The 20,578-nt window shown below is 40.1% G+C and overlaps 1 protein-coding gene across 8 annotated transcripts in view; it reads right to left on the reverse strand.

The window, feature by feature from the left end:
• enox2 (ecto-NOX disulfide-thiol exchanger 2) overlaps positions 1-20,578 on the reverse strand; it is a 187,776-nt gene that overhangs the window by 37,746 nt on the left and 129,452 nt on the right. For all 8 annotated transcript variants that reach the window (XM_067599749.1, XM_067599756.1, XM_067599748.1 and 5 more), the window contains 2 exons: positions 18,810-18,941; positions 3,542-3,697 (listed from right to left, as the gene is read on the reverse strand). In XM_067599749.1, the coding sequence (XP_067455850.1) occupies positions 3,542-3,697; positions 18,810-18,941 (288 nt within the window). The remainder of the gene's footprint in view (positions 1-3,541; positions 3,698-18,809; positions 18,942-20,578) is intronic.

A 20,578-nucleotide genomic window follows, 5' to 3' on the forward strand; every position in this document is an offset into this window, starting at 1 on the left:
GTTTGGGGCTTGCAATGTATTGGGCATTGCCCTTCTGGGTCTTCAGCATTTTTACTTTGCTGTCGGCAAGAGGAGGATTGGAAGAGGACGAGATGTCCATTTCATGAACAGAGACTGGTCTATGGACATTACTGTGACTCTCGAACCCGTCTTTCCTGTTTGGGGTCATGGAGGGTGAAGTGAGATTAAAGCTGGGGTCATTATGCGCCTGGGCTTCTCTGCACACAAACTCTGTTAAAAAGGAGAAAGGGGGAAAAGTGACCCGGAATTCCTTCTTAAAGTGAGACCCCTGCATCATCCACTTTTCCTGTAGTCCATATAGTAGCTTCTCCACAATGGAGTTGACACCCCTTGCAGTGTTGAGATATGAGAGGCCCGGAAGGTAACCATCTTGTTTTGTAGCCTCTAGCTCAGTCAGCAGGTCATCTAATTCACGATGCCTTTGGTGGTTTTTAACCATTATTTTGGGAAAGTTTTCTATCTTAGCCTCCGGTGACACATAAGTCTCCTCTAACCTCCTCCATATGAGGTCCAATCCAGCAGACAGATTTTTCACATGCATGCTCTGCTGACTCTTTCCCTAGCCATTTGATTAACAGATCTAATTCTTCTATGACTGTGAGATCTGAGCCTTTGATGGTATTGAGGAACAATGATTTCCAAGCCAAATGACTCTGTGGTCAATCATCAAACCTTGTGAGCCCTGATGACAACAGCTTGCTTCATGCCAGATATTTGGCAAGACTGAATGAGGCATCGTTGTCACTGGAGTAGTGTGCTGTAGAGGGCATGTTGTCACTACAGTGATTGGAGTAGTGTGGGAAGTTGGTCTGACTTGAAAGGTGATGGTTGCAAGTAGGTCTTTGGAGTAGGGATGTGTTCTCCCTTTATGTGAGGGGTGATATCTTCTAGGTAGCTGGATAGTACACGATACTTGGGTGCTGGAGATTTTTCCCTTCACTCATCACCTGATATTCGGTAGAAAGAATGTATCTTTGACATGGGGCCCTCTTCTTTAACTCTGTATCTCTTTCTCCATGTCGCTGTCCGCTGTTACTTTTGTCAGTGTGCCGACTGACTTACTATTCAGTGCGTTGTTTTAGGTTTTGTATTTGTAGCAAGTGTGCTCCTTGTTCTATTTTTGCTGGCTCCAGATTTGCTACTGCAGCCTCCATCACAGCTGCTTCAGCCCTAGCAGCCTGTGCTTATCTCTCTCTCCAGAGCATCCAGTTTGGCTTCTAGACAGGCCTTTTCCATCTTTATTTCAATCTCTCTCCTTGCAAATGCAGCTTTAGCTTGTGCGACTTCAGCTTCAGCCAGGGCTTTAGCTGCTGCCGTACTGGCCCCTGACACAGTGGATGACTTGGATTAAACAGATTGGGCTTCAGCCATTTCATTTTGCATATTTGTGACAAAGTAACTTGCTGTTGTGTATATACAGTGTTTCCCCTATATTTATTGAGCAGCAGCACACTGCCACTACAAAATTGTAAGTGCCACTGCAAAAATTTCACATGATCATTAATATCAATGGGCTAATGATTTTCACTCGCACACTGTGCAAGAACAATAACATCCCACGTTATTGTGGAATTTTTTTTAATCATCCTCCCTCTCTTCATTCTTCAAAGGATATCTACATGAAAGGTACAAGAGTAGCGTAGCTCCGTTAAGGACTAGGGCAGTGCTTAATGTGTGTGTGTCTGTGCGTAGTGAGTGTGTAAATGAGTGTGTGTAGTTGAGCGAGCGGTAGAAAAATGACGTGAATGTGAGCGGAGCAGAGGAAAAGGTTAGCAGAAAGTCCCCCCCCCTCCCCCCAAGCCTCAGCATCACACACAGGCTCACTCCACTGCACACTCGCTATATACTGAGCTATTCCTTAAAGGAGCTACACTACTTGTACAATACATTTTCATTTAGTAAAAATCTTAAAATATATATTTTTTTGATTCCCTGATGCTTAGGCCCAGTGGGAGGTCAACTCAGGCTGGGTGGGCCGCCGGGCTTGCAATACACTGGCGGAAACCAGTGTACTGCAACATCTCTGACATGATAATAAGCCGTCATATCAATTTTCCAATTCATGTATGAGTTCTACCACACATACAACACAGGAAATAAGTTCTACTGGTGTGTCAGAATAATTGTGACAGTCTCGAAAGTTGTTTGGTGATTTCATGACAAGCTGATCCCACATTCAGCCTCAGGCTGAATGTGTGCCTTTGCAGAGTACCTAGTTGATTTCTCCATCGTAGCTGGAAATATTTTCCTAGGTGAAGTTAAACTTTTAATCAGCTTTTCCCTCTGCACCATATTGTGACAGTTTACACTGAGCACATAATACACACCGCAGGTATACAAGCATATCTTAAAACCAGCTTTGTTTAACTTATTTGCCTAAGAGAATGCGAGAGTACGTGTTTTGTTTTGTGAAAGGATTGTTAACTCCCAAACACTACTGCGGTGAGGAGCTTTTGTTTAGTTCAACCTTGAAGATGACATGTAAGACTTTTTTGAAAAAAGTCCCAAGGCAGAAACTTTTCTCGAGCACAAAATCTGAAAAACAAAAGGTGGAATCAATCAAAGGACCCCCCACTACCTCTTTTCTAACTCGGGATAATTGGAAGGTGGAGGGGAGATAAATATAAACAACAGCTTGTGCAGCACACCTCTAGTCAGAACAAACAAAGTGACTTATCCTGAAAATTTAGTGTGCATGTAATTTCTGTTCATCATAATCAGGTTAATGGTTGGGCAGAAACAGGACTACACATAAAAGAGGAGCAACACAGGTTGTCATGTCTATACTCTGGCACTGATGATTAATGTTTTCCATATTGGAATACTAACTCAGAATTAAATTTTAATAAAATTCTTGTCCTGCCAGAAGAAACAACAGCATGGTGAATCATCAAAATAAACACACATATCAACATCTGTCCTGACAATTCTCTTTTCTCACTTTCTTTTTTCTTGCATTTGAATAAAAATTAGCAGATCTTTTGGTCAAAGTTGTAAAATATTTAGAGCTGAAGTGATTTGTTGATTATTCTATTCAGCTTTAAATATTTTACAACTTTGCAAAGAAATTTTCAAGCAAAAATTACTTCTCAAATATTAATGGTGCCATTTTTTTTGTCTTTCTCTATTGTAAACAGACAAAACAGGCAATTTGAAGATGTCACCTTGAGCTATGGGAAGTTGTGATTTTTCACTATTGTCTGACATTTATGGACCAAATGATTGACTGATTAACCGAGAAAAAATTCAGATTAATTGAAATGGTTGAATGAAATGAAATGAAAATGGTCGTTAGTTGCAGCCCTGATAATATCACGTCACCGAGATTCCACACTGAAGCCCCTTAATGATAACCAAACTATCTCTATGACAAATCCCATCCACTGAAGGAAAAATTAGGTTGAAAAATTAGGAAAATATTACAGAGTTGGAAGTCTTTATAGTCGTGTGATTCTTTTGCATGGAGACGCTGGTGGAGAGGCAGCTGGTGTTCTAGGATCAGCATGAGATCATGACTTACTGGGGTTGGGGGGGAAGAGGGTGCAGCTCTTGCAGTGGATGATCTCCTTGACAACCGGTATATCCTGCGAGAGGGGTGCAGGCACCATACCTAGGCTGGGCATCATGGGGTTCATGGGGGTAATTCCAGCCATCATGCCAAGATTGGGGTCAAAATCTGGAGGCAAAAGAGAAATATGAATGAGATCACACAGCAGCTACTTCCTGTGAATAAAGTAACACCTACACAGTAACATTTAATTACAGATGTTTTTCCAACAACTAACTTTTGGCCAGGTATCAGTTCAGCCCATACTGTATCTTTTAAGTTCCATTTCACACTATGTACTTATTCCCTGAGTGACTCCTTTGTCAACACTGGTGACACACAAGCAGCCTACACATAACTGAATACACAGCCATTCATGAATAAATCATCTCGTAAACAACATGCATATTTTAAGAAGTTTTTACTGAGTCACAATCTGTCATTCACTCCCGCTTGTTGACGTTGACCTTATAGACACTGTTTTGTGTCTAAAACCTACATAACAGAGAATCTTTCTTTACAATATTGATTTAGACTGCAGCTGGGAAAATATGCACACACCTACACACAAACACACACACACTGGCATCAAGAGTCACATGTGCTTTTATGTGCACATGCATCCCAGTATGGAGCTTTTTGAAATGGAAATGACGCTGCCCTCCAGTATGTGCCTCAACATCACCTGCAGAGGATTTGGCGTTGACAATTATGCCGCAGGGCGTGCAATGTTTATACACCTGTGTATGTGCAAGCAGAGGCACTGCTCGCTAAAACAAATCCTTCACTAGAGATTATACACACGCTTTAATGTACTGGATAGGTAACAAAATCAATATGACACACTGTCTAAAAACTGTTTTATAGAAGATGTCTGCTGACTGTAAGACACAGTTGCAAAATAAGAAAAATGAAATGATTAAACAAAAAAAGCTACTTAGTGACAAGTTAAATTTGAGATAATTTTTGAGGCAGAAAATTGAATGTCTTTACATTGAAAACAATGTAAAGACTTATACAAAAGTAATCCCTCTTCATCATCACTTATAACCCATTAGAGGTGTGTGGTGGTGTATGTATCTACAGAGACACTGCCCTCTGCCTGTATTTTCTTATTATTCTGCTGTGCTTGGGACGCTTCTGGGTGTCAACCTTTGGATAGTGTGGTGTATAGCCTCCAGCCAATAACAGCGCGCAGGGTGTGAGGTCGAGAGTCATAGCGTAGCAATCAGGTTACATCGCTGTCTCCGTCTCTATCCTCAGCTCCGCTCTGCTCTGCTCTCTGCTCTCTCTGTCTTGGATGTGTAAAGAGCTGCGGGTCTGTGTGTCTGCTTGACCGAGGGCGGGGCTGAGCTACACACACACGCAGAGCAGAGAAGCCACAGTGGACAGGATGAAGCTCTGCATTCACACAAAATCCAGCAATGTGGCACCTTCACGCGGGGTTGTGTAGAGATGTGGGTGCGTTTATTTGTGCTTTAGAACTTAACCGCCATGAAACAGTCAGAAAATAACATGTTATTTTTCTGATTCACGGCTTTGTTCTCGCCGTCGTCGTTCGCCCTTTTCATTCACTCTCGCTTGACCACTGCTGCTCCCTCTCTCTCCGTTGTCATTGACCAGGTAGCAGGGGCCAACTTTGCATGCTGTGTGTTTACAAACACCAACTGACAAATCCTGCATAGTATGCCTTTAAATAAAAATGTGAAAATACTTTTATTTGATACCCCATTTGGTGTTTTTCCAGCTTGCTATTGGTTTTTTGTATTTGTAAATATGCAGGTGTGGTATCAGTGGGAGGGTAAAAAAATAAAAAGTTAAAATTAACTTTTGAACTCAACACTATTTCAGCTTTTCATGAATTGTCTTGGTCTTCAATTTAAAGTTCAAGAATTCAAGTTTTTTCATTTTGTTTGTATTGCATTCTAATTTTGATATTTGTGATGAAATATTTTGAGTAAGTATTTTCGATTCATTGTGATATTTCAGAGAATAACAGCAGCAAACATTGTATGGGTTCCGTTTGATATCTGACTATTTTGATCTTCAAGAGCAATAAATCCTACAAAGGCAAAATAATATTTACCCTTCTACAGTGTACACCTTTAACTGGAAATAGATACTATATTTCCTCATAAGTGATTTCCTCTAAATCTGCTGCACAGGAGAAAATGGATGAATTAAATGACACTCAGTGAAGGAGAATAAAGAAATATGCACATTACAGAAGGCTCGGGATAGGTCCCCGGAGCCAGATAGGGTGTAATAAATACGCTAGACTGATAAAACTGGCTGAAGGACAAAACTGAGGAAAGAGAAATAGAGGCCAGATAGAGAAAAGAAAACTGACAAAAAGAGCCAGGCAGAGGAAATTAAAGGAAAATAGATGGAAACCAGTAAAGCTCACTTTGTCTATTGATGACCTCACCATCAGTCTCTAAACAGGTGTCAGAGTGAGAGGGAGCAGGCGATAAGAAGGATCCTAGTTGCCAGGCGATTGATGACTTCTTTAGCGTGGTATGGTGAAGGAAGGAAAGACAGATAGCAGGAGGAATGATAAGAAAGGGTGGATGGAAGACGGGAGGGTGATGCAATGGCCATCTGAATGCCAAACACTTTGCATAGAAAAAGACTGTGGAATCAAAGAACCATTAATAAAGAAAAAAAAAAAAACTAAGTTCAGTGTTGTGGAAGGTTGGCATACAGATTCTAACACAGTAAAAATATCTTGAAAACTGTATTTCTGGAAATCGTACTACATTTTCTGCTGAGACAATGCTTTAATGTCCCAGTGGGTATAATTAAGAAACATCCAAATGAGTTCACATATTGTGCATCAATGCAAAGAAACCAGATTTCAGCTCAAATGGAGAAAACAATCTGGTTACATCAGGGCATGGCTGGTGCATTTTCACTGCAGTGCTGCTCATGTTCCCTCTGGATTGTGTGTGTGTGTATGTGTGCTTATGTATTTATCCATGTCTATTAAGAGCCTGAGACTTGAAGTAAGCATGTAGCAGAGTCATGTGTAATAAAGGAGATTATTTACTTCTTCCTAAGGATTTCCAGCTACACCAGAGTTCTCTCATGTCCATTTTTGATGTATTATTATTTCCTCCCTCATTTGGTGCCACTCATTTTAATATATGCTCAAAGTAGACACAGATGCACACACACACACACACACACACAAACACACACACACAGACTATTGTGTTACATGCTATGTATATATTTATGCAGTGTTCTAAAGGGATTTCCTGTTGTGTTCGAGACTTTAATGTATTCTACATTATTTCAGAATTTATCAGGGTAGAGGTCAGATTTGACAAAGCATCGTAGTGGTGGATTTGGTTGTTTTGCCAGCCTGTGTGAAATGTACATTTAAAGGAGAATGTTAAGTTAGCCACCTGATTCAATCTTGTACTTTGTTCCAGAGTTTAGGAGCTCTAATCCTCCATTTTGCTCTTTCATGTAGTGGGGTAGAAAGTAACAATTCAGTGCTTACGTGAATACAAATGTAACTGGCTCTTGCCTGGTTGTCGCTCACATTGCGTCAAAGAACTCTGTAGCTTGGCAGGGGATGACTGGCTGTGATCCTATTCACAGTGAATAGCAGCATATAGCTGACATGGCTTTTGAATCTTTATGTGTGTAAGAAACTGTCCTAAAGATTAATGATTAATAATAATGTATTCATCATTCTCAATGAGAAAAAGGTTGAATATATATAAGGCAAGACGGAGGCCCTATGTCTGAGTTTTCCTGGGGCAAATCACTAAATCTGCCCCCGAGTACAGTCCTGCACCCACACTAAACTCCTATAACCGCTTACATGGCAAATGTCATGATTTAATTGTGAGACCTGTTTTAATGCCTTGTTCATTATATATTACCTGGAAACCACAGATTTCCACACAGTCAAAGAAAAAAAATAGTCATCATGTATAAAATCCCAGCACACCATGGAGACTCTCTCTTGTGTGGCTCCTGATGGCGCTGTCAGCCGAAGGGTCACTCACACTGGACAGCAGTAGAGGAGGTTGTACTAGCGTCTCATTTAACAGTTACTGACTTCGCTAACATTGGGTACCAGAACTGAGAGCGTCACACTTCTCTGCATCACTCTCCGTTTTCATTACAGTTAGTTTTGTAGTTAGGTCATTTTGAGGCAAAACTCTGTTTGTAAAAGTTTATAGCAGGACATGCTGTTATCCTGCACTGCTCTGTGTACAGTGATGCAGCTAAAGAAAAGTGCAGTGATTCGACTGTCAAGGATGCAAAATGCAATGAGCAAAATGATTATGCCTTCAATACATAGAATAAATTCATCTAAAATCTGTTTTTTTTTTTTTTAATCACTTGGTTGCAAGTGCAGATAGGCATTATGAACCTAACAATGGACCTAATATTTTGTTTCAAGACACATTCTGAATAATTAGAAGATGATTGGACACCAAATAGTCCTAGTAAACTAGATGAAGGGTAATTTAGGGATAAACCTGAGATAGATTAGAGAATGAAGGTTCATGAGGGAAGGCTTCAACATCTGTATAAATAAGCAGTGATGATAAGTGGACTTCAGAGGAGGATCTTGGTATGAAGAATGTCTGCAGAACACAGGACTGAATTTTGATTAGTCTTCAAAAAACTAGGAAAACATTTGCAACTTATATTTCAAATTATTATTATTTTTTCAGATTTAGTTTTTAATATCAATGTATACATAGCATTGAAGCTACTTTTTACAGTCTCTTTGTTATAACCAATGCATATTAAACAGTTCAACAGCGATACAGAATGTACTGCCAGCTGATATGCTGCATACTCAATAAGAAAAAGGAAGAGTTGATCTCTTCCAGTCAGTAGAAACTCCACAGAGAGATTTAGAGAGCACAAGGGTATTCTTGAAGAAGAACAACAAAAAGAAACCTAGGGCTGGGTCCACCCACATATGGCCACACATCTGCCTGATCCTGTTTGCTGTGCTTGTGCATGAGCTTCGGTCTCTATTCTCTCTCATGTTGGAAAACTGAAATTCACAAACATCTCCCAGCTAACACCGCTACCTTGCGCAGTAACATGCATGAGTGAACACGCATACACACATATAAAGTTGGCCTCTAAGGTTAATACACACTTTGTTCTACCTGTCATTCTTCTCCACCATGTCCTTTTGATGTTAAACAATCTATTTCCAGGAGGTTTGTTCAAAGTAATTACATTTTGAGCTGCCCATCAATCAGCAGGTGTAGAGAAGTTTAAAAAAAAAAAACTGACATTTGATTGTGTCAAGCTCCTAGCTATTAATGTCATCCTCCTTTCCCCTCCCTGTCTTTCTCCTCTCTGATTTCCAGGGTAAACGTCCCTTCCAGCAGTCAGCGGTGGATGGGTGGGAGGGGTTGGAAGGGGGGACATAGGCGGTTGCTGTGAGGCATGCTGGATAATATTCTCTAATGAGGCGAGCTAGCCACGCCACCTGGAACCCTACCAGTGGCTGAAATCTGCTTCTCTCAATCTCTGCCAAAAGTCACCCCTCTATGCATTTCCATATGAACATCTCCCGACCTCATTTTCTCTTACAGGAACATTTCTCCAGCCTGCAACCTGCAGGATGGGAAAAAAAACAAAACAAACCTCCTTTCTGTTATAAAAGTTATTCCATCTCCCTATTCCATTACATCTAAATAAGAATCTAATTCACCTTATGTTGCCTTCCAAAATCTGTCTTCTTTATCTGACACCTCCATACTCAAATCTCCATAACAAATCTAGCTTTTAACAATATCTAGACTATAATCTAATATATCTGCAAGGATAGGAATAACTGTCAGAAAGTCCCATTTCAGTAGTCCTAGAACTACTGCTCTATTTTTTGCCCGACACACTGTATATCCTAAGTAAGGCAGTCTTTCCCTCTCTGCTCTGTCCACCTACATGCAGCCAAAAACCTCTGGCATCTTACCAGTGCAGCTCCAGCAGTCAGCAGAAAGGGACACAGCATTCGGGCCAAGGATTGGAAAGCGCTTACGGCAAAGGAATGACTGTCAGCTAATGCATTTCCTGATGTTTCCTAAGTTAATATGTGAGAATGAGAAGATCCTGTTTTATATCTTGAGGGGAGGGGGGGGGGGTGTCTAAATAAATTTGAGGAGCACTGTGTAGATGATTGGTTATGAGGCATGACACTAAGTTGTCATATATTCCACTGTTGTTTTGTGTCTATGTGAATGTGTGTATTTGTAATGTATGCACAGTGGTGGAAGGCTTCGTGGCACCTGTGGGGAGGGAATGAGGACAAGTGGGATGCAGTAGACAAAGGAGTGGTTGTTTATTCAGGGAACAGTCGTCTGTCCCTGGAGCCTGCTTATCTATTCGCCAAGGTGTTTGAATGTGTGTGTATTGGTGTTGGTATTAGTCTGTGCATCTCAATTAATTCTGATAAACTTGCAAAAACATGTGTGTGAAAAGGCACATACTTTGCTAGAGTGTGTGTGTGTGTGGCTAACCAGCCTCTTTTGTTAGTGCCAAACATCTTTTCATCCAAAATGCATTTCTGACTCAAGGCAAGGCAGAATCCAAATATGAGAAAAAAACAAACTCACTAATCAAACCCATCATTCCTTGGACAATAGACATCTATTATTATTGGAGGAGGCAATTATACATGTCTGAGAAGTTGTGCAAGGGCTGGGCTGCTGTGCAGTTACTGGTTGGGTAAAATAAACTTAACTTTCAAGGTCGGAGGAACATTAAAATAAGAGTCAGGTAACAGAAAAAACAAGCATTACTTCTACTGAAAGGTGGATCTGTGTTCAAGACTCTTAATATTATGCAGTTCAGGGGCTGCCAGATTCTATGGACAGATCCCCCTGAAGGGCTCAATCTGAGGGTTTCAAACAATGATGAAAAGAAGTATTTCTGCTACAAAAAGTTATGTTTATTTTTTCCAACTTTGAATCTAAATGTTGCTTTTTCTGAGGAACACTGGATACTTTCACAACTTTAGACCACCAAAAGTCCAGTCTGAGAAGGCAAAATTACTGTCGTAGTCCATAACCTGTGATTAAAAAGAATAAATAATGTTATTTCTAGAACATTTCACTAAACAAGTGAATGGCTTTATAACAGAAAGAAGATAGTGCTTCATTTTAAGGGATCACAAGTCAAAAAGGTTGGGAACTGCTAGTGTAATCTTCAGATAAAAGCCAACTGTACTGGGGAGCTGGTTATGTATACAAGACGAGTGATACAATACATAATGTCAAGTGTCTTGCTTAATAAAAACCTTCTTGGGAGGTCTGTGTTTTTAGGGAGGTATAGAAGATGAACTCTATAGCTTTCCATCTGGTTCTACTCACAGTCTGGATGTGCTAGAGAGAACACTGATGAAGGTTTGGGAAATACAGGGTGAATGCTCCTGGAAAAGGACATATTATACTGTCAGATGTCAAAACCAGATGTTGGTTCCTGCTGTTACTATTGCAGTTTTTGCTCCGTTCCCACAGTTCACACTATATACAGAAATGAAGTTTTGTTCTTGCTAACCATGTCACAACTTACCTATGTTCTGTTCATAAGACAGGGCTCACTTTGTGTGATTGAGAAGCCATGTTTATGTCCTCATCATATAACTAGCCCAAGGAATTCAGGTAATCTGTGATGTTGCTATTGCCAACAAGGCATTTCCAAAACCTGGATCATTCACCATAACCTTCTCTGACCACAGGAAAAACCCCTGAATGTCAAATTCTGTAAATCTTTCCATAACCACAGGAACTCTGTTTCTGGCCTGTTTGAACTCTTGTCTGCACAAGTAAACAGACCTTGCGGTACAGACCATGAGAACTGTAAGAGGTTTACCTTACTATTTACATCTTTGGTTTTTGTGCTTAAACAACTGCTATTCCATGATCCTGAGTAGGTGCATTACACTGTGTTGATTCTGTGCACAGTCTGCAGAATAACACCAATTCACTAAAATTGAGACCGATAATGCCCACTATGATCATAACAATAAAAAACTGAATCTCCAGCAAGCAGACTGCAGCTGCAGCTATTACGACTAAAAAAGCACAGAATCAATATACCTCACCGCTTCTTTCTCCAGTGACATGCTGGACCCTGAGTTCTCTGTCGCATGCGAGTCAGTTTCCTTAAAATTTAGCTGTGTCCTGAAGTCCATCTACTGATCGATGTGCCCTGCAGGTTCCTGCCCCTTAGATAATTTGGTTTTATTTGCTCCCAAGACCCTGTATAGCTCTTTTCTCCTGAAGTGTTTGGATGAACGGGACCCCATCCACCTTTCAAGCTAGTCATCCTATGTACTGCCCTCTCCATTGACCCTTCTCTCTAAATAAAGATTATAATCAAAGTTTTCTATTTTGTAATTCTGATGAGTGTTACGACTTTGTTTATTTTTTTATTGCTACTCTCCCAAATATGGCTTCTATTGCACCTCCTGCTGCCTGAGGAAAGGGGGGCCTCTACTTGAATTTCCTCTCTCCTTGGACCATTGCTGAGAGTGGGCTACGCAAGTCAACTATTATATAGCCGGAAATCACAAATTATCCTCACAGGACTTTACAATCTGCGCAAAGTATGACATCCTCTATCCTTACATAACATAATGGGGGAAAAGCAAGAGAGGAAAGATGCCTCTTCTAGGACAAACAGACATGCAATAGAGGTCATATATGCAGAATAGAGAGAAGTAGCAATAGCAAAATGACAATACGGAGACACATAATGACAATATTAAGTAAATAAAAGTACAAACATGTATAAAGAATATAGATCAAAGAAGATGTAGATCAACGTCCAAGTGCCGTCAAGAAACACTAAGTAAGACGTACTGTAGACCACAAAAATCCTGTGTACCTTGACCACCATATACCATTTATATACAAATCTGACTCCTGTGTGTGGCCTAAGTCCAATCTCTCCCCCTATCCAAACACTTCAATAATGCAAACATGTACTAAAAACTTTTTAACAAACACAGCCACTGCCTAGTCCATCTACAGAAATAAAACTGTCATCATTGGAGACGTGCACCAGGCTTTGAGAGGCTGCAGAGTATTGAAGGCTCTGCCCACAGTGGTCTGTTTATCCAGCTGTCTGTCTGGATAAATCCACTTGGCCGGAGGCAGGGAAAAGACTCTGCGGTGAAGAAATACATTCTAGGCTCACAATGGATGAAACAGAGGCGAAGTCTAATGTATAACGAAAGCACTCCGGCACACACAGTCTCTTCTAATGAATGAGCCTGAAATGGACTCATAAAAACCCACTTAAACCTACATGCAGGAAACATATGATTGCACGTGTGCACAAACACAATGAGAGATCAAATGGAAAAGGACAAAGTGTGACAGTGAATTCTCCCCTGTTGTTTAGAGGTGAAACAAAAAGGAGACAAAGATAATGTTCAGTCATGATGGAGAATCAATAGCTAATCCACCTGGATTACTTCAAAGGCCCAAGGTGCCCTAGTAGCAAGCCCTGCATGACAGCGTAATGGCGTGTGTGACAACATGTGAAAGTGTGTGTGCGCCTAGAGCTTTGTGATCAGAGATTTCATAAAATTCTCTTAAGAAAACATGAAAAAGCAAAAAAGAGGTGTGCAGATGCCTTTTCTTGCAAAATAGATCTAGTACAAGAGAGAATTTTACACATACTAGCCCAACCTCTTTGTCTTCATAAGTTATTTTAAAAGGGTTGGGCACGAGGGAGAGCTCATGTGGATGTCTTCCCACTAACATATTCCTCTTGTGGCTCAAGTTATGTGAAGTAAAAATGCATGGCTGGAAAATGTAGACCTGTGAGTGATATATGCAAAATTTCTTTGGAGTGTGGTGAGATCATAAAACACCAGCACATTTCTGAAATTTACATATCAGAAGTATTTCTCCTGTTCATCTATGGGAGAAAAACATCACTTAAGTTTGCCATCCAATACATTATGTATACATTTGTTTAATATTGGATTGGTTTACAGTATATAACGTTTGAGCCCAAATATGCATTTCAGTGTGATTTAAGTGCAATCTGTATGTGTGAAAGAGTTCATCTCTGTGAAAAGCAAATGAACGGCGTGTGTTCTAATGTACCTCTGGGTTACAGTGATGGGACTCAGCTATAATGAGACATAAAAGAGATGCTGGGTATTTTAGGCTGGTGAGGTAGGGAGGGGAATAGGCAAGAAATGGGGAAGGAAGAGGGAAAAAGGTAGGGAAGCACCAGCTGTTTTTCCAGGTGATCCATGAGGGGAGGCACAGCTGCTCTCTTCACCTGACTCTCCTCCCTCTCAATCTCTGTCTCCTCCCTTTCTTTCCTCTCTGCACTACGCTCTTGAAACTGCTGCTGATACCTGATGTATTACACCACTTGAGGCTTAAAGGCCCTGCACACCCACGGAAGGACAGTTTGATTATTTTGCCTGATTAGAGCTCCTTTCAGGATTGTGTGGGTGTGCACATACTGTGCTTGACTGACATCTCTTCCTTATTCTCCGGTTAGAGTGGGACAAATTACACCCCTATCCCTCTTATTAGTACAGGAGGTCAGTGACCTTATGAAACTCTGGCAAAGCTCCATCCACCTTCAACCTGATGCCATGTTCATGTTGTATCAATATAGAGTTACCAAAATGACCAGTTTTGGACTTCACGTCACCATCAACAAGTTGAAATCACTGGGAAACTCTCCATTATGATATATACACTTTGGCGCGAAAATTTTACATTAGCATCTAATAAAAACAAACACATGGATTCCTCACATCAGCCAAAGTTCATCGTTCAAGGTAATTAAACCAAAATTTTATTCAATTTAATGGATGTCATGCTATACTGTCAATGCAGAGTATTTTTAACCCTCACACAACCAATGATGAGTTGATTTATCAGTTAGTCGATTGACAGAAAATCAATTGGCAACTATTTTGATAAATCGATTAATTATTCCCCTTGTTTAAGTTTCTGCTGTTCCCTGACTTAACGGTATAGAAAATGCAATGTTTTGGGGTTTTGGACTTTTGAACAAGACATCTGATGACATTACCTTGGGCTCTATAATTGGCAATTATAAAATAATTGGCAGTTTAATCTATTATGAATATAAAAATTAGTTGCACCTACATACAACTATTCTGAGTTGTCCGATGACTGAATAAATATTTGCTCTACCATCCATCCCATGTGACATGAGCCTGGCATGAGCAGAGGTCTAAACATACAGAATAAGTGAAAACACCTGTATGGGTGTGCGTGGCCTTTAATTTACTCTTACACACATAGATCAAGGTCTCTTAGTTGGTTTTCCTTCTCATTATACCAAAACACTACAAAGCAAACTGGCTAATGCATCTTGTTTAAAGTATGACTTTAGGCAAGAACGGGTAATTCTAAAAGCAGTTTAATTGACCTTTCTAACAGCAGGCACCCTGAGTTGCCAAACACAGGTGCAGCTAATAACATCATGATTGCTGCATTCCATTAAAGGTGTTGTTGAGGTTGTATTACTGGCATGGCTTAATGACGCACCTAATATGGAACAGAGTCATCGTTAACATCAGTAGTTACATCTGTGCTATTCCTGCTATGACAAGTTAAAATGTCTGTCAGGCTGTAAAAGAAGTGTTTAAGTAGTTCAAAAGAAGTTCAAAAGGAAAACATCTGTAGAGGGATGATGGCACTCTTTGCACACTTCATCAAAAGTACAGACTCTTGAATGGATGTGTGTCCAGCGTCCATTCTCCATTTTCAACATTAGGTTTAGCTCCACCTCTCCTTTCCCCTCTGTGAGAAGTTCTTCTGCCACTTGTGTTTTCTCTCGTAAGTGCAAAGGCTTTTGTTTACCATATTTGAAATATGCCAGGCATTTGTGAATGTGTGTATATGTGTGCGTGTGTGTGTGTGTGTGTGTTTGCCTCTCTTAATGTTTCTCTAGGAGTGCATTTGGAAGACTGTTCGTCTCCAAGTCCATACACACACATACACTCACAAACCTAGCGTATTTCAAATATGAAAGTGCATTTCAGCTAAGAAGTGGGAAGTGATTTATAAAAGGCTTTAGGGAAAGGCTTTCTACTGAGGAGAGAGAAAAGACATGGCAGAATAACTCTTCAGAGATGGAGAGTGGGAGGGTGCTGCTGAACCTAATGTTATAATGTTGTAATGGTATAGATAGCAGAGCAACTGGTTAAGCTGAATATTAGAGTTGTATATCAGAATTGAGTAGCTGAACCTTGTGCCCCTTGAGGTTGTAATTACACATGGAAAAAAATATCAAAATCAATTAAATTTCAACATTTTTAATACCCATAACGTGCACTTTTGGTACACTGAAATCTGTGACTGTTTGAATTTTCATCCATACTTGGGAAACAGAGGAAGACAAAGAGCATCAACCAGAAAGATGTGAAGAGGTTTTGATTTACCTACTCTTATAAAATTTAAAGTTACCACAAGGAACTTTTATGGATCCTGTGGACAAAAGTGGTAGTGTTTTCCTGGAATGAAGACTCCATTTCCCATGACCACCACCGCCTTGTGTTGTAAAGATCTTGGCTAGCGCATGCATTTGTTTTGGAGGTGAGTGAAAGGAAGAGCTACTTGTTTTTAATATTATTTTTCTTTCACAGCTGTTTGCAGGATGCATAGTGATGAGGTCATGTATCTGTCTGGCTATGTAAGATTAATAATTGTATTATGAAGATGGATAAGCAAAGTAAACTTTGTTTTAGTAGTGTTCTAGGTCACATGTAAGGGTGTATTCACCACCACATCTGGCAATGCTGCACCTTCCTGCAGGTTTGTGCGGAGGTGTGGGCGTGTTTGTGCTTTAGATCATAACTGCTGTGAAACAATGAGAAAATTATGTTTTATTTCTCAGATTTTTGCTACACTGCCGCTCACTCTCTACATTCACTCTCTAGCTCACTCAACCACCACTGCTCTCTCTCTCTCTCTCTCTCTCACTCGTGCTCTCAGCTCGCTCGACCTCATTCTCTTTTTCTCTCGTCTTTTTAAAATGTCAGGAAGCCAACAACAAGTCTAACGTTACATTTAATGTTTGTATTAAACGAAGAGAAATGTCCTTCCCTTGTCCTAGTAACGTATCTTTGTACTCCCTCATGCATACAATGCTACATGTAATGTAAACATAAGGCTCTTCCAGTTTGTGTGTCGTAAATCGTTTAGTCTGATTTTGTGGGGAACCCGACCTGGTGGGAGGCATTTAGAATAACTATATAGAAATAGCCTATCTTCTTGCTGATGTCTTGTTTGCTTATGTAGGGTATATAGAGGCATCGTGAGACTAGGGGCTGTGAGATATGACGATATACAACGTAAATATATGTATATCCTTTATTTCGCTGTGTTGCAAAGCACACTCTTTTACGGCAGTATTTTTCATCATTTGGAATCTGTCCATCTTTTGTGTGGATTACATTAGTAATTTACTCTTCTTGGCTTTTCACACCCAAAGCTTTTATTGCACTTACAGTAACGCTGTGTGCAGCTCTGCCCAAGGTGAAACACAGAGAGCAGATGAGAGTAGCACGACCAAAAATGACAGCAAAACGCAGCAGAGACTATGTTTATTTATGTTATTTACCTAATTTTTGTGCACTCATTTCATTTCAGCTCAGGCTGAGCATGTCTACTGCGTTTTGCTGTCATTTATGGTCGCGCCACTCTCCTCTGCTGTCTGTGGTTCAGCATGGGCGGGACTGAGCCCTCCTTGTTACGTTAATATAAGTGCAAGACACAGACCAAAAACTATTTATTCAATGAATTTACAGAAAATGTGCTTTATCGTGATAAGTATCGTGACATTTTGACACGAGACTGTTTCATAACCAGTTAAAAGTTCCTTGTAGTACCTTTAACACACAGCCTTAAATGTTGAAAGCAAAACCTGCTGCTTTCTCACTAATCTCAACTGCAGCTGCAGTGACTCATATCAGCCTCTGTCAGGGAGCACCTGTGTGTGTGTGTGTGTGTGTGTGTGTGTGTGTGTGTGTGTGTGTTTCATCCAAAGACTCATTACAGGATCGCACTTCCATCTTGCTGACTCGGCTGTTGGTTTCAATATACTTATTTTAAAAGGCCACAGCAATCACACATGAGAATCCACTTTCTATCTCTATCATTTAAGGCCACAGTGGCAGGCATACTGCTTCTCTGAACACTAATGCAGCCAAACACAGTGCTGTTCATCAACAAACTTTACAAATGAAAATTCCAAAACCCTGGTCCACAATTATTCATCCAGTTATTCATGATTGACACAAAAAGACAACCAACCTTTAGCCCGAAATCTAAGTTAAAAACTCTTGTTTACTGTTTTGATTGATTCATTTTCTAGGCTTTTTAAAAATACTCTCTTCACTTTTTGTCTTGAAGGGAAAATAGCCGTAAGGAAAAAACAAATACAAAATAAATCAAATTATTATGATAGGGACGGAGTACCAGCCAAGCTACAGTTGCTAAATATTAATGCCTCTACAAAAAATGATGCTACTTAATAAGATGAGGAGGTCTGGGAATTACAAATAGAAATGTGAAAAAGAAAAAATTTGCATACAATGCTACTAAAAAGAGGCAGCCTTGCTAAACAATCTGAAGTATTTTTGTATGAGGGCTGCAACTACCAATTATTTTCATTACTGATTAATCTGCAGATTATCTTCTTGATTAATTGATTAAATGTTTGGACTACAAAATGTTGAAAAATGAGAGTCAAAGGTGATATCTTCAAATGTCTTATTTTGTCCAACCACTGGTCAGAAACCCAAAGATATTAAGTTTACTATTATGCATGACCATGACAAAATTCGAGAAGTTGATAACAGCTCATTTTTGGCATTTTTGCTTAAAAATGACAAACTATTATTCAATTATTAAAATATAAATACATTTTCTGACAATCAACTAATAGATTAATCATTGCAGCTCTACTTTGTGTTGGACAATCACCAACATTGAGTATGTCTGTAAGGAGCAAAATGGTCTTTGTAATATAACAAAGTCCAAACATTTCTCTCAAACTGGACTGAAAGTCAGACTGAACTTAGGTTTAGGATGCCTGTAAATAAAAACCCAATTCACAAAACTGTCAAACGTAACACTAGAGTATGGTATCTACCCATGGAAAATTGAAATAAAACTTTTAATGCAAAGACCTTTGTGGTTCTGTTTGCGTGTTGTGTGGGAAAGTTGAAATGTGGTACCTGGCATGAGTGGCTGTCCGGTCATACCGATGGGAGGCATCCCCAGGTTGTTCATGGCTGTTGCCCAGGCGTTGGGATCTGACATAGGCATTGTTATCGAGTTGGAGTCCATGGTCATGTTATGGATCCCTTCTGCATAAAGACACAGAGAAACAGAGACAGAAAGAAGATTTAATATCATCCTTGTGACTTCCAAGTCATCATGATACAGGGTCATGCCAGAAAAACAATCATGGTACAGCAAGGACAGAGGTAAGATTTTTTTTGTGGTGTTGTCGTGGCAACTCCAGCCATCTTCTCTCTAAAAATGGTTCCTTTAACTGTGTGTTCTTTCTGAGGGGGGAGGAGCAGGGAGGCCGCTATGACCCTGCAGTCAGCCTGACACTCCAGTGACTTCTACAACACTGTCATCTAGAATCTATTCATCCTGATGTTTCTGTTTGTTCAGTTTTTGCATTGAGGTTTAACGGCCTGGCTTCTTCTTGACACTTCCTGTCTCAATGACCTGTACTAAGAGTCTACTGGAAATGCTGCTGTAAGACTGAAAACACTGCCACACGAATATAAAATCTTGCTCACAAAAACATGAGCATCATGGGAAAAAAAAAAAGAAATGGATTCATATACCCAAAATGTACATCTTGATGAGCAATTCAGTGAAAGATCAGAGCTTTCATTTGCCAGCCAGAGTAAGAAAATAATACAGCGTAAAACAAGATTATCATGGCACTAAGCACAAATCCTGATGCTATCAAGCATTAGCCAGGCGCTCTGCAACTAAACCTTGGAAAAGTTTGAAAGATCTCCAACTTAGTATGACAAATACATACATATCTAAAACTCACAACCCCAGACTCAGTTGGGTTTTTTTTTTTTGCCAAGTGTTGCATAATAAAGCAAACACATTTAGCCCTCTGTTATAAAAACCCTGCAGCAAAAGCAACATGAACATATCATACATCCACCAGTGGCTCATTCTCTGCGTCTGCAGTCTATTTCACAGCTCTAAATGCTGTTTAATTTTCTCCTCTGGTCGACCCCTTTCTCTCTGACAGACCTGCAAATTGCTGTGACTGCTGGCTGAGCCAAGCTGCCCTCTTCACTCCTGATGCCAAAGCCAGCACTACTGTTAATAATGAGAAGCGCTGCACCCTGCATACGCTTCACACCATAGAAGGTCTGTGGCAGAGCTGACTGTGGAGGTAACACTCAGCTCTGTGTGTGTGTGTGTGTGTGTGTGTCTGTCTGCACAACAACCTCTATATTGGTATTCCTGGTGTTCAGACACAGCGGGCAATGTATAATAATGCTGTTTGCCCCTTTGCCTCCCTCTTTGAGCTACTAATTTCGGAGCTGTCTGCTGTTGCTGCCATAGAGAGGCCTGATAAAAAACTGCCTCTATCTGTGTGTCGCTGTGATAGTGCTGCTGACGAGGACTTTACAGACTTGTTAACTAACACAACCCTATTAACTAGGGCTACCTTCAAGGACTTAAAATGGAGGAGGATAGGAGTGTTGGTGAGGTGTTTTATGGCAGTTTTATTACTCTTTACAGTACATTAACTGTCATCGCTGTAGTGTGAATGGATATACACACTCAGGGTTTGAAAGGTGGTGTCAGACCAACTGAGCCCTTTTGCTTAGATTCTAATCATCTGAGCCTGGCTGTAAATCAATATAATATCTATCTTGCAGTACAAGATTAAATATAATATAGGATTTGTTTATTGTGATGTAAATGTATATCTGGCATCCTTTCCAGGTCTATG

The sequence above is a fragment of the Thunnus thynnus genome, chromosome 9, assembly GCF_963924715.1.
Source record: "Thunnus thynnus chromosome 9, fThuThy2.1, whole genome shotgun sequence".
Lineage (NCBI taxonomy): Eukaryota > Metazoa > Chordata > Actinopteri > Scombriformes > Scombridae > Thunnus > Thunnus thynnus.